Raw genomic sequence first — 20,268 nt, 5'->3', positions numbered from 1 at the left:
AACAGCAGTGGCTGATTACTCAACTCACATAAAAGCATCCTCTCAAAGCAATCTCATTTGTGGCTCTAAAGCTTGTGTTCTGTGTTTCCCTCTGATACCTTGGTTAGGTAATACACCGGCGCTGAGAGTTATATTGGAGGTGACACCCCATCAGGCCTATAAATAGCTTTGCACTTTTCCCCCAGGAACCCAGCTGTAGCTCTCTTCCAGGCATTTGATCTCTAGTTTGTATGGGACTGACATACCCCACCACTGCTTTGTCTCCCTGACTTTCTGACTCCTGCCCACAAACACATGTGCAGCAAAACACACGCCAAGAAACACGCTAGCATCCCCGGTGCTGTAGTAGCTTCATTACTATATGTGAAAAGTGCTTTTATCAGGGGGCTGAGATGGTGATGCTTTTAAGAGGCAGTCACTTCACCGATAGTTTGCCTCTGGGTTTCCCTTAACTACATTTGATGATGACTCACCTATTCACTTTAAATACTCAGATGTGATGGCTGCGAGCAAGGCAGCGGGCTCAGAGTAAAATGAGTTCTGTGACAGCGTGTCACTCTTAAATAAATAAAGCTGTTCACTTAATTGGAGGGAATGGGGATTCAGGCACAAGCCCAGCACAAGCCTCTTAACAAGTGGGAGTATGAAGCGAATGAAAACAAAAAAAGATATGGAGAACCCCTGCAGGCTGCGTCTGACCCCAGTGAGTCACTGTCTACACAAGCTTCTCCAGAACTGGGATGACTCAGTGATGAGCACTAATATTACTGAAGAGCACTTCTGGTGCTACAGCATGTTACTCCACTTTGGATTTGGGCACCATTTTAATGCTCAGTGTTTTATGCCATGAATTATCACAACAGTGAAGGTTATCATTTCCTAGAGTTACTTTGTTTTCATTGTGTAATCATTTTCATTTTTCCTTTAGACTATTCTTTATTCGACATTATAAAGAAACAAAACATAAGAAAGCACATTTGCAGAGGTGGTGTAAGGAGTAACTAGGGGCTTTATTAATTTATCAATGGCTTTACAGACCAGCTATTAACAGGACAAGGTTTGTGCTGCTGCCTTTGGTTATAATGAGCTTACTCTTTAAGTTGTGGCTCCAATAAGTTGTTTACTGATGTTTATGGATCAGGTAGAGGCCATTAACGAGACCAAATTTTGGGTTGCCAGATTTTGAATATAATCCTTTTAGCTGGTGTTTGCACCAATAAGGCTCAGTATAGGGTCATATATTGCAAATAATGGCTTTATTAATGATTAATACATCATTTACTGATGCTTTATAGATCTGTTATAAGCCAATAACCTCAGGGTTGTCAAGTTAGCGAACTCCAGCAGCTCATCAGAGCACTTACCTACTGGGAGAGGAGAGAAACTTGTTATCATTTATTAATGACTTGGTACCACATATAACTGCTGACATGGTGGCTGATTAGGAAGTGACAAAGCCATTATCAGTGTATTTTTTTTAGTATTTATTAATGGATTACTAACATTTATACCTGCATTATTACCAAATAAAAAGACAAGATAAACTCCAGCTTTTCTACAACCTGGCAACCCAAAACTTCTTCTTAGTAATAACTGCTTAGCAAATGATTAATTATTAACAAATCCATAAGTCACGGCTCATACACACGTTACAATTGGTATCTTTTTTTTTTTCCTTTGGTGTAATTAATTCATCTGTAAAATGTCTCTCTTCGTGTGTAAAATGAAAAGGAGGTCACACCTGAAGAGCACATAGATGATGGCTGCTGAGTGCCTGCTGCCGAGAAATGATGTAAACACCCAGTGTTTGAAATCTCCACAGGATTTGACACTAAAACGCTGGTTCAATGCCCTTTTTAAAAAAAACACATTTTGTTAATCAGTTGCTTGATTGCTCAACGAAACCAATCAGCACTGAATGACAAAAAAGTGAAGGTGTTCACTGCCCACTCCGGTGAAGAAAAAAGTTCAGTGTGCAAAAAAACAAAATCATATTCACCACCATCGGCAGCCTCTTGTAAGTGGTAGCCCCGCTGTATATTTTTGCATACAAGACACAAATGATAATACAACACGGTGAATCTACAGTAGCCACCGGCCTATAAATAATTCATTTCAGGCGAGGGATCTATTTGCGCCCGGGCTTCTCTGGCGCGGCGGACGCGTCTCCAATTCTCCAGGAGCACATCCCCTGGATTTCTCTGCGCCCTTTTGCCTCCAGATCCACATCGATTTGAGCGAAGCCCAATCAATGCGGACGACGCGAGAAACTCTTGCGTGAATAACTTATGCGGGGTGATTTATTTGCAATTTGCGCACAAGTTTGCGCACTGGAAAATCAACCAACGCGCAATCAATTAGAAATAGCCCGAATATCGGAAATAATGGTGTGACTTTGGGGTGTTTTTTGTGACTAGGACAAGTTGTTCCCACGTCTCTGGGTGTGATGGACGTTTCTTCACCTGATTTGTGAGGATGATCGCTCATTTCAACAGACTCCTTCTCCCTACCCTGGCCCTCCTCAGTCCCCCCACCAGATCTGTAGCTGCCTGGTGAGTGGGCCGCCTGCACGCCGTTTAAATGGTCGCAGCTGCTGAGGGGCAAACCACACAAGCCTCACTCCTGCGCTCGACGGGTGTTCATGGGAAATAATCGGCAAGTTTGAAGGAGGGAGATGGTGGTTCAGCACGCTGGACAGCGCTCCTGGAAGTTGGAGAGGACCGACGAGGATTTAATTGACACTGAATTTGGGGGAGAGATGAGCGACGGGTGACCATGGTTGATCTGAAGTGTTTATTGTCGACATCAGGCGCAGGTAACCCGACGGCGGACTTTCCGGAGTGAGACATGGACTTTGCTGAAATCATTTTCGCTTTGTTCATCGTCGTGGTCGCGGTCGTCTCGCTGCTGTCAAACTTGTTGGTGCTGCTATGTTTCGTCCACAGCACCGAGATCCGCCGACAGGTGCCCGGTGTTTTCACCATGAACTTGTCCTTCTGCAACATCCTCATCACTGTCCTGAACATGCCGGCCACTCTGGTGGGGATTATCAGGAACCAGCAGCCCTTTGCGGATTGCGTTTGCCACACGGTGAGCTTTCTGGAGACTTTCCTCACCGCCAACACCATGCTGAGCATGGCAGCTCTCAGCATAGACCGGTGGATCGCGGTGGTCTTCCCGCTCAGTTACTCCACTAAAATGCGCTACAAGGACGCGCTGATCATGGTGTGCTACTCCTGGCTCCACTCCTTCACCTTCTCCCTGACGGCGCTGCTCTTCTCCTGGGTCGACTACAGCGACGTTTACGCGTCCTGCACCTTGCAGCCGAGCGGGGAAGGCAGCGACAGGATTAAGTTTACAGTCTTCACTGTCGTTTTCCACGCCACGAGTTTCATGCTCTCCCTGCTCATCTTGTGCTTCACCTACCTGAAGGTGCTGAAAGTCGCCAGGTTTCACTGCAAGAGGATTGACATAATCACCATGCAGACTCTTTTCCTGCTGGTCGACATTCACCCAAGGTAGTTCACCCAATGCACTCCTCATTTATAAGCATGTTTTCTCATAGCCCTTAGAATTACTACGCGCAGTCTTGTCACTGTTTGGCCTTTGCTGTTTTCAGCGTGAAGCAGAGATGTTTAGCTGAGCAAAAGAGGAGAAAGCAAAGAGCCACCAAGAAGATCAGCATCTTCATCGGCTCATTCATCATCTGCTTTGCTCCTTATGTAATTACAAGGTAAGTGGAATTGACAGCAACCCATAAATCATTTCATTTACTGCAAAACTTCTGTGCAAGTCTTCAAAAAAAATAAATGGTTTATCTTAGGATAACACAGACTGAACAATTACCTTGGGAATAATTAGGTTAAAACATGTTTAGTCTGAATGTAATGATAAATAGCCTCATATCTGCTTCCGCACTCATTAGGTTTGCTGTGTTGTACTGAATTAAAGCTAAAAGATACAAATCTGTCACCACATTAGATCAGATTATACACAGTCCAACACCTGAAGTGCACAATCACATTACGGTATTACCACCGCCATAACACCACCACTGTTTACTTTCACCTGGCAATTGGATTTATCATCATTTCTGTGAATCATGGGACAGCTCAATCATCACCTGCACTGTGCTATAAACATGTGTCTGCCAAGCTCTTTCCACTTAAATGCACACGAAAATAGAGAGGTACAATACGTACAGTTCAGACAACAAAAAGTGGCTCCCAGAGAAAAGAGGAATCGCTTCAGGGCCTCACCAAGCAGTTGTCAGCCAGATGTGGTGCTGATGATCCACCATTGTAACATTTGTGTTGTGTGCACATATGGGAGAGAGAAAAACGGGAGCACATTAACTGTGGAAAAAAAGTGTTTGAGTAATTGGAGCAACCTCCTGACCGGGTCTACCCACTGGAAGTAGCCTGAGTGGCTGTCGAAACCAAAACATCTGATTATTATAGTTCCTGAATATGTGCAATCTGTTCTGCTGGTACAAGTGTAATTTTCTTCCCTGTCTGTGGTCAGCCTAATGCTTCCCTTACATTTCCATTTCATAACATCACCTTAAATGGCGGAGCATAAGGGACTGTATGTAAATTATTGGGGTGTGAGTGGGGCTGAACCTTATGTTTCTGATTTTAAAAAGGCAAAGCCCACCCCAGCCTTATAAAAGGTTGAACAAATTCTCCCCTTGACATAGGAAACCTGCAATTCCCTCTCCCCTGATATGTTAAAGAGTGTTGAATTGACAAAACAATATGGAAGATTAAAAATGCCTATAAAAAACAACCATAACAAAGAAATAAAGTGACACATAATACACATTGCTATGTATATATCCTCTTATCTATGCTCTATTCATGCCATGTGGAAGATTTAAAATGCCATCGCTTCACTTTGTTTTCTGTGTTTTGATTGATCTGAAAATGGTTAATTCAGTTATTAAAGCCAGTGCAAACATAAAAATAAAAAAAAAAATACAATATGTATTACCCTATATTTCACTTTATTTCTTTGTTTGGTCGATATTATTAGTTTTATTCATAAAAACATAAGGTGCATAAAGAACTTAAAATGTGAACCACTTGAAACTTGAAATTAGTTAGTGGAGCAATATTTTCCACAATATTCACTATCCTGCAAATCAGAAAATATGGTGATCATAGAATAGTGACTCCTGTCTATCAGATATTCCAGCTATTCCACTTTTGAGAGTTTGGTGCATGTGAAAGCTTTTTGCAGCTCAAGGAAAGGCAGAAAATACATGAAAATATGAGGTGAAACAATTTCAAAAGATTGTCTCCTGCTCTTAAAAAAAAAAATCACACTACCCTTCCTTCAGCAAAAATATAAAAGATAAAACACCCATTAACATCACCCTTTTTTTATCTTATCATTTCCATACAGTCCCTAATGTGGTCAAGGCTCCAGGTTGAGTCCTAATTATGACAAAACCATTTGAAAAAAGCTCTTAATGGGAGCTTTGACTGAAATGTACTTTGTTTGGTCGTGTTTCTGCTGCTGCCCCTTCAGGTTGGCTGAGCTTCTACCTTTTGTGGACATCAACCGCCACTGGGGAATCATCAGTAAGTGCCTCACATACAGCAAGGCTGCGTCTGACCCCTTCGCCTACTCCCTCCTACGTCAGCAGTACAAGAAAGTCCTGGTTACAGTTGTCAACAGGCTGCTCCGCCGTGACCTGTACCCTTCATCTGGCCATAACAGCTCTTTAGACACAGAGAACGACTACTGTCTCCAGAGGATCAGCTAATGGCAAATTCACGGACATGACAGAGACACACTACGGGCCAAAAATAAAGGTTGCCTTTTGGAGGAAGAAGATGGGTGGAGACAAAGTACGAGGACAGAGAGAGAGAGAGAGAGAGAGAGAGAAGACAGGATATTGTTAGGAAGGGAAAAGTGAGTAGATAGAGGGGACAGATTGTGGGTGGGGGGTGAAGAGAGCGCAAAAATAAGCAAGATAGTGGGTGGAGAAGAATGAAAAGACAGTAATGAGGGGGAGGATGAACAGACAAAGAAATGAAGAAGAAGGCGAGATGGGCGAGGGGAAGACAGATAGGGAGCGACAGGGATGATGTGGAGATGCTGGCCTCAGACAGTATTGGTAAACAAGGGATCTGTGATTCATCAGCGACGGCAAAACACACCAAACCACACAGATGCACACGGAGATCAAACAAATCGATTCCATCGAATAAGTCATGGACCACACTGGTGGAGACGTCTTCACTTTGAGAGACATGTATGAAGTGGCCTTTTGTACTGTACCAACCACTTTGTAATGATTTTGGCAAATCCACACGCAGTGACCTTCACTCCGCCACAAAACACAGGGACAGTAGCTGATGGTCAATAGGCAGCAGAGTGAAGATGTGACAGAGAGGAAAGACTACATTGTTCCTGCCTCTGGGTAATGTACCGTCAGTGAATAGATGTACTCTTAGGTGTGGAGACTCAACTGCTGCACATTATTGCCATGTTCTGTATTGACCGTGTTAGACTACTTCGCAGTGTCATGTCAGTCACTAAATATTGATGCACTTTGTCTAAATCTCTCAGAGCTACTATAGTTACAGGAGCCAAAGGCAAATAACATTTACACCACGATATTAAAGGATAAGGCTGGTGATATTCTATATTTTTGTTACTGTCAACAAGCACCATGTAAAGACATAAACCTATGTAGTGTTACTTTGCCTCTCAGTACTTTCCAAATACCCTGTAGCTTCCAGCTCCAAGACCATTTGTTCTTGGCCATGGATATATACTCTCATTAAAAAAAACTAGCTTCCTGAGACAAGGGGGGTACTGTAGTTTTTAGAAAATGCTACACAATCAGGAAGTTCTGTAGTACTCGAGTCCAGGACTCGGACTCGAGTTCTACTCAAGCCCTGATTTCCAGGTCTTGTGACTTGACTTGTATTTGAGCACTGATGACTCAGACTTGGACTCAGACTCAACCATTGACTGTATTCAGACTCGGAAGCTGGAGACTGGGACTCTGACCATATTTGTTAGTAGTACATTTGATCGCCTGTTGTGTCACACACACACTATAAACTCCCTTTGAAATGGTGACAACTGTGTTTTTTGACCTTTTTTATTTATGCGTCAGCTCTTTGACAGTGACCACAGTGGAGCATCTTGGAACTTGACTCAACCTTGATAACTTGGATTTGGACTCAGGTAATGGGGACTCAGACTTGGACTTGGACTCCAACGCTGGGGACTCAAGACTCGACATGGACTCGGGGTTTAATGACTCGGCTACAACACTGCAATCAGGAGTGAATAGTGAACTTTTGGGGACCATTTTTAGTTGTGGATTAATACAAGTTCAGTGCACTAGTGAGTATATACAGCAGCAGTAGTGTGTGTGTGTGTTTGACTCTAAAATTACAGTTCATGATAATGAAGAAACATGTCACTCAGTGCAACGCCGATGTGTTTTTAATATTTTGAACAAATCACTAACAACAACCACCGCATTTAAGTAAGCAAAATAAATATCTAGAGTTTTACCATGCTTCAAATTCCCAGGTCTGCAAAGCATCTTAGTTTTGACATGTTTCATTTAATTAAATCCAACTCTCTTGTGGATTCAACAAGGGAACTCCAGGAGGCAGGGATAATGTGAATGAGCGCTTGTTTGAAGATTTAGGTCACAGCATCACATCAGGAGGTTGTAAGGCAAAAACAGCAAATATAAACATAACCCTCGTGAAGTCCTCTGAAAATGCACTGTTCAAAATATACGTAAACTAAATTTATATCAAGACATATACAGTATAACATGTCATATCAACATGAAACAGTACAAATGTTGTGCATAGTTAAGTGGTAGGTAAAGTGAATAGATGAATGAGGGTCAGTAACAGAGGGATGAACATGGACAATATTTGTTGGTAGCAGGATAAGTTTCTTTTCATGGCTTGGACTGACAATAAGAAAAACATAGAACATCACCAGACTTTTCCTTTAAAGTGTGCGTTTGTAACTGAATGTACTAGAGATAGCCCACTTTTAACTGAAATGCATTTGTACAACTGTGCTTTGTATCGCCAGTTGACAGGAGAAAATGTTTCTATGGATATTTACATGATGTTATTATATATTTTGCACTGTACAGGAACAACTTTTTTGTCTAGATAAACGGGGAGCAACGTGATGTAGCATAGGAATGCTTTCAAAGTGCTTTAAAACACACTGTTTTGTGTTTGTGCCAGATTTGAATATGTGACTTTTTCAGCTGTTCAATACTTTAACCAGAATAGCTGCTTTATTATTAAAGAAACCGTTTCTTTGGATGTATTTTATGCACATGTATTTTTCCTCCTGTGAGCCACTTGCTGTTCTTTGGCAGTGTGATTAGCTATTAGTGGAATATGTGCAATAAAAGCTGTCAATTATAAAGCTATTAAAAATATTAATGTTTCCACAGCAATGTCAGTGAATCTAGATAATGCCCTTAGATATAATTTGTAAGCATGGAAATTAAATTCAAACAGTGCAGTTAAAAGTCTTGGGCACTAAATAGTAAATAGACTTTTATTTAAATGAGGATTATGGAAACATTCTTGGCAATATTCAATATCTGAAATCGATGGATGCAGGTATATTTGAAAGGAAACATAATTCATTGTTCCCTCAGAAATCAAACTATTCTTTAGGTTCCTCTTTCACCACCAGCCACTCACCTGTTTCTGCATCACATTGTTTTGTATCCATCTCCCTAACAGCCCTAATTATATTGTAAATGACATGTGGCATAAAAAATGACCGTGGTGTCGCACGAGCCGTCTCTGTTGCAGCAGCATTATTGCCAAGTGTAATTAAAGAGACAGGTCAAAGATCATTTTTGGAGATTAGTGATTCTGATTTATTCGGACTCAGTAATGACTCTGGCTTAATTTGATGCATAGAAACAGGCCAACACTAATTATTTGCGGCATTAAGTGAAGGAATCTCAATTTTTGTGGCTAACTCCACCACCACCAGCGCCTTTGAATTTGAGCAGTTCGTGCTCAAGGTTGTACTGATGCCAGGCCTTGGCTATATTAACATATCTTTCTAATTAACCCCAATCATCAGGAACTGATTAAGGAGAAACTGGTAATTAAAACTGGTGAAATGGAAAATGTATTCATGGCAAAATGTGTATAGCTGCTTTAGTTCAAAACGACAACAACTGAGCAAGTGTCAACCAACTCTTGAAACTATTTTCTACAGTGAGTCATCCCTGGACACTCAAATGAAGCTATAATTAAGACCAGGGAGAATTTCAAAACAGTTTACCTTATGGGAACATGAACCAGCCAGAAAATTCTGCATCAAGGGTAAACATTTCAACCCCTTAAAGCATTTTAGGCCACTGGATAACTATGAGAAAGGCAATGAAACAGTCAACACTGATAATATGTGTGGAGAAAGTAAAATACATATAATAAAGTATTATAGAAATGGGTTAAAACACTCTACAGAGACAGAAAAGAACAAAAAGGTGATGATTCACTCCACCCATTGCAAAAAAAAAAACAGACCTATTGTCTTTCCCCATGAGGACTAAAGACATCTGCAGCGATCATGCTAGCAGCTCTGTGAGGTTGCACTTAGGCCCAGTGGTGCTTTGAGCTAAATGCTAATGGCAGCACGCTAACGTGTTCGCAGCCACAATGCTAGCGTGATGCTGTCAAGCTGGTAAAATTCTCTCATCGTGTTCATCATCGCCGTTCAGTATGTCCGCACGCTAACGTTTGCTGATAAGCGCGAGGCTAAAGTCCACACATGTCTGTACACAATGTCACTAAAAATAACAAACAAACAAAAAGTATTAGGAAATTAATACTTAATACTAAAACTAATTTTAAGACAGAAGCTAGCAAAAAGGCGACAATGCAATCATTATGAAAACTGAATTAGAGCCTGACTTTTTGTATCATCTAGAAAAAAAAGCTGCTTGTTTTTTGTGTATTATACATATTTTTGACTGCCCCAATCTATATCTACTGCTTGATGCACTGATGACTGATGAGTTTCATTCTAACCATATACATTTCCAGCTTCTTTCCTCAATGCCCTGTTTTTTTTCTCTGCTAAAACAAGACACTCAACCAATCCGACCGAAAGGGTTCCTGTCCTTTGAGTTTCTGGGCCATGCAATAATCTGCATAATAAATGACTATGTTAAGAACCTATTCATATTTCTGATTTAGCTGAAGGATACGGTAGTATTTCTTCTTTAACTCCAGCGTGCACCACCCAAAACTCACTATGCACACTACAGCCAGAGGGCCCAGCTCGCTCTCAAGATATTCTATCCAGTCTTGAACCCAGGGGTCCTGCGACTGCCTGCTTCCATGATGAATAATCATGCCTCCCATTATGCTAATTTAGATCAGCTCAGCATGAAGGAGATACGGCCCTATAATTAGTAGAATGAGTAAAACAACACTTAGAACATGTAGGTGGCCAAAGCAGGAATTCTGTGTGATAGTATCCAGGAGTTTTTTTCTTTCTGGTGTGAACAAGCTACTGTCGCATCAAATAAGAATATAAAGGTGCTGTTTGATGCTAAGAAAAATTCAAGGAGCAGAAATCAGGTTACATGGCAACCGCCTCAGCTGACACCTCCAGATTTATGCTTTCTACCTGGAACAATACAGTGTTTGCCGAGACAGAACTAGTGTTTAAATATTTCCGCAGCCTTTGCTGCTTGGCTCCTCTCCTCCTCTTTGCTGACATGTTACACTTTCCTGGCAGATAGGAGGCATACATATGTAGGGTCACAAAAATAACACTGAAGTAACCTCCCGCTCAAAAGTGGGTTATAAAATCATTTGGACTTCTTTCATAAAGTCTGCACAGGAAACTCCGTGTCATGAAATAATGGAGTAACGTACTAGTCCAAGGGTCAGCATGGGGCTATAGCCTTATGCTCCCTTGTGGATACACACATGGACACCCGTGGACACAACAGAAACATAGTTATTCTTCTTTTACTTCTTTCTAACACACCTGGAGGAATGCATTTGCATTTGGTGCATTTATATCATGGACACAGCAAACTAGAGGGTATACAGACATCTGCACAGAGCCTCGCGTACACCCTCTCGTGACGAAACGTACTTATGTACTTGTGGATGCAGGAAGTATAACACTGATTGCAGATTCTGCTTACATTAGTTTGAATGACAGCAGAATATCAAGGTGACGTGATAAAGAAAAGACAACTAGTGACAGGGATGTAATATACATTTGGAACTGCTGGAAAATTAAATCTGAATTTATTTAGCTGATTCAAAAAAAAAAAAAATTTGGTTCCATCTCTGGTTTAATAAACTGCAAGTAGAAGTACCTTGAATCTGGCACCCCAGCAGGTAGCTTTAATGGCTGGTGCAGCCTTATTGGCCAAACACTGTCATGTGACTGAGGACTCTTAATTAAACCAGGTGAGAATACCTCATGAATAAAGCCGAAGGTGCGCTTGCGCTTTAGTTTGCACAGTCTGCACTTTTAGCCTACAGAGTCAAAACCTTCCTCCATTAAAAAAAAAAAAAACACAACTCGGGAAGCGAAGGAAAAAGACGAGCGTGCCTGCGCCCTTCCCTGTCCGCGGAGCTTTTAATTGAACCGCCACATTCACATGTCCTCACTTCGCCTCAGAGTCATTTCCTCTGTAACTTGATATCTGACCGTAATGTGCGTAATAAATCGGCCCGAAGGGACGTTTCAGCAGAATTTCTGCAGACTTGCGAAATCCAAACACACACATACACACACACACACACACACACACACACCCTCTCTCGCTGCGTGTGTGAGGTGCCACATCGAAAGGGAATATTATATAGAAGCGTCATGCTGCTGATCCTGCTGCAGCTGTTGGTCCTTGCGTCGTGTGCTCGTCCGCGCTGTGACCCAGCATTTCGAGGTGAAGTTTGCTCTTCTTAATATGATCACATACTTTATTCTTATGCGTGCATCCGGACCTGCTGCATAAACTGGACGGGACGTCTCCTCATGTGCAGGGTCTGGACTTTTTCTGGACTCAGGCAGAGGCTGAATTTGGTGCAGCAGAACTTATGAAGAATGCTCATGTGCAACTTTTAGTAACGTACAGCTGTAAAATGATTGTGAATATGATTACATGATGGCCCACAGCTTGTCAAATGCTACTAATATCCAGATGAGAGAATGCTTTTCAACCTTTAAGATAAAGATTTATGATCTTTTTAACATGATATTTTGTCGGCATTTGAGAGAGCTGCTGAGGCAAGAGCAGAGGTTGATCAGCAGACTGTTTTATAGGCCACATGAAGCATTTGCAAAAACCACTCTGCCATCTAGTGTCTACCACAGTGTCAGCCAATGACATAGTGATGTGTCTTGCAGGACTGTGCAAGCCGAGAGCGGAGGAAAAACGTAAGTACCCCTGGGATCGGAGGAAGAGCGGTGTCATACATGGGCTGTTTGTCAGCAAGCCTCATGTTGTAGCAGCTGATCCCACCTCTGAACTCTTTAACACAGAAATGGTGTCTCCTCTTTGACGTCTGAGCCTGAGAGCACTGTTTGTTTGTGCCTGTGACATTAGAGCAAGGTCAGGCCCTGAAGTCATCCCACCCTCTGTGACGGGCCAGATGCCTGTGCAGTTACATCCCTGTGGATTTGGTTTGAGTCAGTGTTTTTTAACAACAAAAAGGATGAGCTCATAAGTCACACTGGGTGTAGTCTTAATGGAATCTGGCCTGAAAGCCATAAAACCATCATGTGTATTTTTAGATGATCAATGGCACTATGAAATATTCAAATTCTAATTTCCAGAGATAATAGAAATATTTGGGACCAGATGATTGAAGACAGCACAGTGAGGCCCCAGACTAAATGTGTGATAGATGGAGGTACAGTCCATATTTTGATCCCTGGAAATGAGATTGATAAAGTTAAGATTAATATGGGCTGCTAGTGATAACTATTCCCTGATGTCGTCTGCACTTTCTCATACTTCCTGCTGAGAAATCTTGTAAACATGAACTAGAAAATCATCCTAATCTATCTGAGATTTATCATTCGTTTACCTCAGCCAAATGCACAGATGTCCTACTGTCCTACTGCGATGACATGGCCTACACTCAGACCATGTTCCCAAACATCCTCGGCCACAAGACCCGTGAAGAAGCCGAGGCAGGTGCCGAGTACCTCCTCATAAGTGTGGTTGAGTCCCTGCTCGGTGGTGAGTGTAACCCTGAAATCCGCATGCTGGGCTGCTCGGTGTTGGCCCCGCGCTGCGAGAAGGAAAAAGTGCTGAAGCCGTGCCGCACCACCTGTGAGGCGGTGCGTAAAAAATGCAGCCACGACTTCGAGGGGATAGAGATGGCCTGGCCCTACTTCCTGGACTGTGATCGCTTTTTTGTCAGTGACGAAGAAGGATGTTATGACCCACTGGAAGGCCTCAAAGGTGAGAAGTACAGTGTCATTGTTACTGTGACCTAATCTGACCTCATGGTTTTGACTAAAGACATCCTCATAAATATTTGAACTTTTGGTTTTTAGCGATGACAGCTCTTTGTTTTCGTCTGAAAGGGAAACACAAGTGTAGTCCTTTGAGTTTCCTCACACACGTTGTCTGCAGGCATCTACTTTGTACACATGCTCATGTGGCTCACCTCAAAATAAAATCCAGCTGGAGCGCCTTATCTCCCCACATATACCCTCACTCACTCCTGGCCCTGTGGCTATTTTCATGAGTTTTCATTAGGATTCTAGCTTTATAAACACTGGCAAACTTTGTTGCTGCAGATTTCTCTCTAAAGACTGTTGTAAACTCTTAAAGTGAAAAGTAGATTTCCAAAGGAGACAAAAAAAAATAAAAAATATTCTGCTGCCGCTCACAACAGAATTCATGTGTGAACCATATGAGAGCATGAACGGCAGGAATGTCTGCACAGACAGGACGTATTGATTTGAGTCTTTGGTAAGGTCATTTTGGCATTTGTGTACAGTAAAGTGCATACATGACCATGAAAGTCTTAAAGTCAACCAATGAAATGAGCCACACTGTGTTAACCTGTAGCACTGCAACAGAGTGTCTTACTTTTTATTGTCATGCTAATTTTTTTCCACCAAGTATAATGTGGTTAAGATGTCTGGCAGCAGGTTGGACCTGTGTAATTATTCCCATATTCATATTCATTTCAAGCTGATGTTCCTGTTTTGGTATTATGTGACCTCAAGCTCTTCATAGTCAATCAATCCATCATTGTAATGGAAAATTACATTATTCTGATAATTGTTGAAGTTCTTTTTCAGGCCAAAGTGATCATTACCTGGGTCCAAACCCTGAAATGTGCGTCAGATTGTCATATCTGCTTTACTTCGTCTTGTATGATACTACAGTGAATATCTTCGGGTTGTGAACTGGTGTTGGACAAAACGGGCGATTTGAAGATGCCACCCTGGGTTTCCACAATTTTGTGAAGGGCATTTTACCGACCAACTAAGAACTGCAGTAATCAAATGACAGACTCACTGATGATGATGATGATGATGATGATGATGATGATGATATTTGGGTACAGCTTCAGACCAGTTATTAACCACTCAAGTTCACTTGAGTTGTCAACTAGAAATGTTCCTTGTAAAAATCAATTAGATGTTTGCTATTGCTGTACTTTGGCATTTTGCATCAGATATTTTTTCAAGGGGTTAATTCATACTGATGTAATTTGAGTTTTAAGGATTTCTATTGTTTTTTATTGTTTTTGTCTGGCTTGATTTTTAATATTTTAGATAGATAAAATACTTTATTAATACTGAGGGAAATTCAGAGGCTGATCTCACTTTAAAGCTGCACTAATCCATATTTTACATTGTTAATACATCAAATGACATGGTGTAATATGGAAGAAGTTGCTCATATATACAAACCCACAGAGTTATCATCCAACCTTGCAGTTCCCCTTAGCTCTGGAATTTGGTGTGGACATGTCGACTGTCCACACATTCTTCCTTGTTTCTGCTGTGCATACCAGGGTCTACAAAAATCCTATTTATACCCTGGCAGTGCTACAAGAATGGAGACAGCTTTTTTGTACGAGAGACCTGAAATGTGGAGCTGAAAGCTGAAAGCATGCTGCTGAAAACTGATAAGACATGTTTTTCTTTACAGCAGAGCAGGATGCAGAGGCCTTTGACAGCATGGAGAGTCTTCCCCCTGAGGAGCCCGCTACCTCAATGCAGTTCACCTATCACTCCAACGCTCAGATGATCACGATCTTGAAGAAAACTGAGGAACAGTGCTCCGATATAGCCAGAACCTACAGCATCGGACGCAGCATGGAGGGCAGGGAGCTGCTCGTGATTGAGTTCTCCAGCAACCCCGGCCAACATGAACTGCGTAAGTACAACTCGTCAGCCTCTGTGTAAATAGTCTGCATCCTTTTTCCTAATCAAGGAAGTGAGACCAGTTGCTGTAAATGTGACCCTCCGTAGTCGAGCCCGAGGTGAAGTACATTGGCAACATGCACGGAAATGAAGTCATGGGCCGGCAACTGCTGATCTACTTGGCTCAGTACCTGTGCTCAGAATATCTGCTGGGGAACGAGCGCATCCAGACCCTCGTCAACACCACCCGCATCCATATTCTGCCCTCCATGAACCCAGACGGATACGAGGTGGCTGTTACCGGAATTCAGGACAATAACTACGATGACGATGAAGAGGTCAGTTCTCCATGGGTGCATACATTTATTTAAGTCAGGATTTGGGAAACCAGCCAAGCAAACAACACAAGGTTCATTCATTAGCTCTTCATATTTGCTTCCTCAGAGTCGTCGATATGATACTTGGAACATCGGTCGAAACAATGCTCAAAACATCGACCTGAACAGAAACTTCCCCGATTTGACTTCCATCGTTTACAACCGACGAAGACAAAAGGGATACCGCACTGACCACGTCCCAATCCCAGACTATTACTGGTTTGGTAAGGTACAGTGTGAATCCTTATTCATATATACCAGTGAATGATGTTTTATGGCGTAATAGGTGCTATTGTCAAGGAAGCCCTCTGAAATGGAATAAACTTGATTTGTTTAATTTCTTGGTCCAAATAAGTCTTAATGCTGCAATCCAGGTTGCACCAGAGACGTATGCAGTCATGAAGTGGATCCGCTCCATCCCGTTCGTGCTCTCCGCTAACTTCCACGCCGGGGACCTGGTGGTGTCGTACCCATACGATCTGTCAAAACACCCGCTGCAGCGCAACATGTTGTCCCCAGCACCGGACGATCAGGTGAATGGGTTCCTTGGAAAACATCACCTCTAGAACAGGGAAATGTTACTTAAATGTCACAGTACTTAATGTGTTGGCAGGCCTGGGTATCGTCTTCCTTCTGAACCAGCTATTCCAGTGATGTTTTTGTGAATGAATTTGCTTTCTTTGTATGAATTTGCTTGATGACTCCTTGACCTCTTGGGTCACGAATATTTAGATATTATAGAACCAAATTATATATATTATGTATGTACTTTTAATTTGATCTTTATTTAACAAGGGTAGGAGGCAACAACAAGATACAGACTAGCAACATGATACAGATGGCAAAAAAAGATCTGAAGCTGAAAAGTTTACTATGAGTATTTTGACTGGATTTCCCTTTAATGCATTTTCCTGAATAATCTCTCATAAAATGCTAATTTACAGTTATGCTTTTGAACTACTGTTAATACTTGAAAGTAATGTTAACCAAAAGGAGAGAAAAATAATGCACCAGTTTTTATTTTGTAGGTTTTCAAGTTTCTGGCCAGAACATATGCAAATGCCCACGAAACAATGTCCAATGAAAATGCCCGGTGTGGACCGTCTCGCGCTCACAGTGAGAAAGGCATCGTTAATGGAGCACAGTGGTCCAGCTTTGCAGGTGGTGAGTCAGAAAAGTAAACATTATTCCTCAGGGACACCTTCCCTCTATAATAAAAGTGAAGTATAACATGCTGCCACTTGAGGTCGCTGTAAGACCAAGTATGATCCAAAATCAGGGAAGCAGTGAAGAGTAGCCTCCTGGTGGGGAAAGCTCAATTTCTCATGGCTTTGTGGGTAAAGTAGTTTTGTCTCTGGTCAGGTATGCAAGACTTCAACTATCTTCACACCAACTGTTTTGAGGTAACTGTGGAGCTGGGTTGTGAGAAATTCCCCCCTGAAGAGGAACTGGCTATCGGCTGGCACCAAAACCACGAGGCTTTGCTCATATTTATGGAGGCAGTAAGAACGCATTTGGCTTCATGGAAGTAAAGGATTCATGTGTGGAATGAATCAATTCTGGAGCTACCTGACCTTCTATCAAGATATAAATAATTTAAACTCAGAGTTGATATTAAATGAGAGGGATAATTCTATGATGAATTCTTTATACTTGCATATGAAATGTTTTTTTTATGAATGACTTGTGGTGTTGTTCCTCAGGCCCATCGAGGTATCAAAGGCCTCGTAAAAGATGAGGAGGGAAATGGAATAAAAGGTGCACGGATATCAGTCAGAGGAATACGGCATGATATTACCACAGGTGATAATAACAAAGAGTTCTTGTGGGGTACTCCAGTCAGTCACTATCACACCTCCATTAAATCAATGAACTTACCTCAGACTGATTTTAAAATAAAACAAATGATGCAGCAAAAGCTGAAATGTCTTGACTTTTAGTTCAATATGGGTAAAAAAAAAAAAACAGTGCACATTTCCCAGAAGCAGATTTAGTTTGTCACATTACTGAGGGAGATTAATTATAATTACCATTTTCTGACATGTAAATAATATTGCTGTCAACATCCATATGGTGATTACAACTAGTAAAATCTCTTCAACATATCGGGCTGAAAATCACATCGGCAGCACATCACTCAGCTTCTGTACCGGTGCTCCAGGCTGCTTCTCACAAGTACCTCACAAAACCCCACATCAAATAACCCAAACTATCACTTCAAGTAAACTGATCTTCATGTGTAAAATAGAGGAGTGCTCCCTTTTAAAACACTGTGTTTCTCTGTCTTCCTATCCCAGCTGAAAATGGAGAATACTGGCGCCTCCTCATCCCTGGCATCCACATTGTGACTGCCTCGGCCCCGGGCTACACCAGAGCCATAAAGAAAGTCCACCTGCCTCCTCGCATGGAGACAGCAGGCCGAGTGGACTTTGTGTTGCAGAAAGCTGCGCTAGAGCCGGACATGCAGGAGGAGGACCCCACCATCCTATCCTTGGATTCCTATGACCGATTCGATCCATATAACCAGTATGAGCGCTACACGCTGATGGCTGAATTGAGCCACAACCGTGAGGAGAGAGCAGAGAAGCCCTGGTGGTGGAGCTACTTTGTCCAGCCAGGTGGACCTGCCCCCACCTGGCTGCTAAAACACTATTAGTGCTTTAATAAGAGAAGTGGAAGCAGTTTCTCTTCATACATTATACACACCAGCCAGGTTATCATTTAAAGGATGTGCTGCTTTTTATTGTGGTTACACAGCAGAGCAGTGTAAAGCTAGCTGGCCGGCCTTCATGTTAGCTTTCATGCTGTGAAGTGTATTCATGAAATCAAAATATAAGCACCTTTAATCCACAGTGACAATCGGACAGGATTTTACTGTGGGCTTCAAGTCCGCCAGCTTTTGCGTCAACAATCAAACGGCTTCAGTATGCAACCACAACGAAATGCAAAGTTGTTAAGGACTTATGTTTGTATTTTCCAACAATTTTACAGCTTAAATAAAGAATTTTTATATGTTCACAATATGATTCCTTCCAGCTACATACAACCTCATTTTCCAGTTCACTCAGGTCATTTTTAGTAGGCAGTGAACCCAAGTAACCACTAGAGGGCAGTCTATATCAACTTCTGGTCCAAGTTACTACAAGCCATTGACAGTGTAGCAACTGTAGTATTAGCAGAAATACTATTGTGCAGGTGTGTCATGGGTATAATGCTGAGTCAGGGCTTTGTAGGAGTGAAATGCAGATGGAAGAAGGTGGAAAAGAAGGTGTGAGTGTATTGTGCTGCAGCCAAACTGCAGGAACTGCTGGGCAGAACAGAAAACGTAACATAGAAGAAAGTGAAGGGTAAAAGACTGAGGCAAATTTGCCACAGTTAGCTACAAACATATTCACCTAAGCACCGAATGGATACAAGTTTGCCACAATGAAAAGCATTACAAAATGGAGTGTGCAAGAGCATTGCCAGCCCCGGGGTCTAGTAAAGTCCCAAATCTTTTAAACAAAACAGCTCTTCAGGATTTTTATGAAAGGTCATGAAAGTAGCATGGGAAAAGCAAATTACCCCAGATAAAGGCAGAGGAAGACTATTACAGAATTATAGAAGAAAGCCTGGTTAGTGAACTACTTGACCCATGACAAGTCAGTGAAAAAAAAAAAAAACAACAAAAAAACAAGCTTCTCAGGGGATTTACAAAACACAAACACATGATTTGGCACCAGTAAGCAAAACAGCAGAGGAGAAACCTCCATCTACAGTAGGTCTGCAAAAGCCTGTGTATTATCCCAGTAACACACAACCCTGTGGTGGGGAGCTTTCAGTAAACTGTCAGATGGCATCAACAAGGTCTTTCTCCATGACACGCAAGTCTGTTTCAAATACTGGAATTCATGATCTATGGTAGTGGCAATGCAGTGCCTGGAAATTGGCGCAGTCATGGCTGGAAGGGTGATCTCCTCAGTAGTATTCATGTATATAAATGTAATAGAGGGACCACAACAGCTACAACAGCCTCACAAAAGGCTGCTTGCAAAGATGAATGGTAACATACACCTACTCAGGCAAATGTACAGGTGAACTTTGACTCTGAGTTACCTCTATAGAGATTATTCGGATTATTCCGTGTTCAGTTCGATGCTTCAGATACTTCTCAGGTTCCCTGTCGATTGGCCCTCGGCGCACTCGCTCACTTTGCGGTTACTTTACAATGTTTACAATGTCCACTGTCTTTTTCGTACTTTGTTTGGATGCTCACAGATTACAGTGAAGTCGCACATACTTGTATCTGGCTAATTTGTATTCATCAATGCAGAAGTCTGAAGTGTAGAGTCATTGAGTACATGAAAGGTTCATAACCATGATTTAAAAGCTACTGCCAGGTTATTAAAAATACACTTAGGAATCAAAATGTAGACATTTTAACACTAATGCAGAGAACATAGACCTGACATTAAGAGAGCCTTAACATCTTAGGTTTACACTCTGAATACTG

The 20,268-nt window shown here is 41.9% G+C and overlaps 2 protein-coding genes across 3 annotated transcripts; both read left to right on the top strand.

The window, feature by feature from the left end:
- The first annotated feature begins 2,119 nt into the window (after positions 1 to 2,119).
- Positions 2,120 to 8,464, top strand: LOC139606967 (G-protein coupled receptor 26-like). The gene is made up of 3 exons (XM_071459464.1): positions 2,120 to 3,518; positions 3,620 to 3,733; positions 5,533 to 8,464. Exons 1-3 carry the CDS (start codon positions 2,848 to 2,850, stop codon positions 5,768 to 5,770), a joined length of 1,023 nt encoding a protein of 340 aa, XP_071315565.1. The 5' UTR covers positions 2,120 to 2,847; the 3' UTR covers positions 5,771 to 8,464.
- Positions 8,465 to 11,524: 3,060 nt separating this feature from the next.
- Positions 11,525 to 18,797, top strand: LOC139606966 (carboxypeptidase Z-like). 2 transcript variants are annotated; one of them, XM_071459463.1, is made up of 11 exons: positions 11,525 to 11,950; positions 12,412 to 12,441; positions 13,100 to 13,474; positions 15,188 to 15,412; positions 15,508 to 15,737; positions 15,844 to 16,005; positions 16,151 to 16,309; positions 16,805 to 16,940; positions 17,139 to 17,278; positions 17,480 to 17,579; positions 18,074 to 18,797. In XM_071459463.1, the coding sequence occupies exons 1-11, from the start codon at positions 11,878 to 11,880 to the stop codon at positions 18,430 to 18,432; spliced, it is 1,989 nt and encodes a 662-aa protein (XP_071315564.1). In that variant the 5' UTR covers positions 11,525 to 11,877; the 3' UTR covers positions 18,433 to 18,797. The 2 variants fall into 2 exon arrangements, with proteins under 2 accessions (XP_071315564.1, XP_071315563.1); XM_071459462.1 differs by having other exon boundaries at positions 11,526 to 11,950; positions 15,185 to 15,412.
- The last annotated feature ends 1,471 nt before the right edge of the window (positions 18,798 to 20,268 follow it).

The sequence above is a fragment of the Trachinotus anak genome, unplaced genomic scaffold, assembly GCF_046630095.1.
Source record: "Trachinotus anak isolate AG129_WGS33_773 ecotype Australia unplaced genomic scaffold, CSIRO_AGI_Tana_v1 ptg000023l, whole genome shotgun sequence".
NCBI lineage: Eukaryota > Metazoa > Chordata > Actinopteri > Carangiformes > Carangidae > Trachinotus > Trachinotus anak.
The sequence above is the reverse complement of the archived record's forward strand: the minus strand, read 5'-3'. Positions and strand labels throughout refer to the sequence as shown.

Coding starts and splice junctions, on each gene's coding strand:
- LOC139606966 (XM_071459462.1), top strand. CDS start 11,878: ATGCTGCTGATCCTGCTGCAGCTGTTGGTCCTTGCGTCGTGTGCTCGT. Junction 12,442..13,099: donor GCCGAGAGCGGAGGAAAAAC/GTAAGTACCCCT, acceptor CGTTTACCTCAG/CCAAATGCACAGATGTCCTA. Junction 13,475..15,184: donor CCCACTGGAAGGCCTCAAAG/GTGAGAAGTACA, acceptor TTTTCTTTACAG/CAGAGCAGGATGCAGAGGCC.
- LOC139606967 (XM_071459464.1), top strand. CDS start 2,848: ATGGACTTTGCTGAAATCATTTTCGCTTTGTTCATCGTCGTGGTCGCG. Junction 3,519..3,619: donor CTGGTCGACATTCACCCAAG/GTAGTTCACCCA, acceptor TGCTGTTTTCAG/CGTGAAGCAGAGATGTTTAG. Junction 3,734..5,532: donor GCTCCTTATGTAATTACAAG/GTAAGTGGAATT, acceptor CTGCCCCTTCAG/GTTGGCTGAGCTTCTACCTT.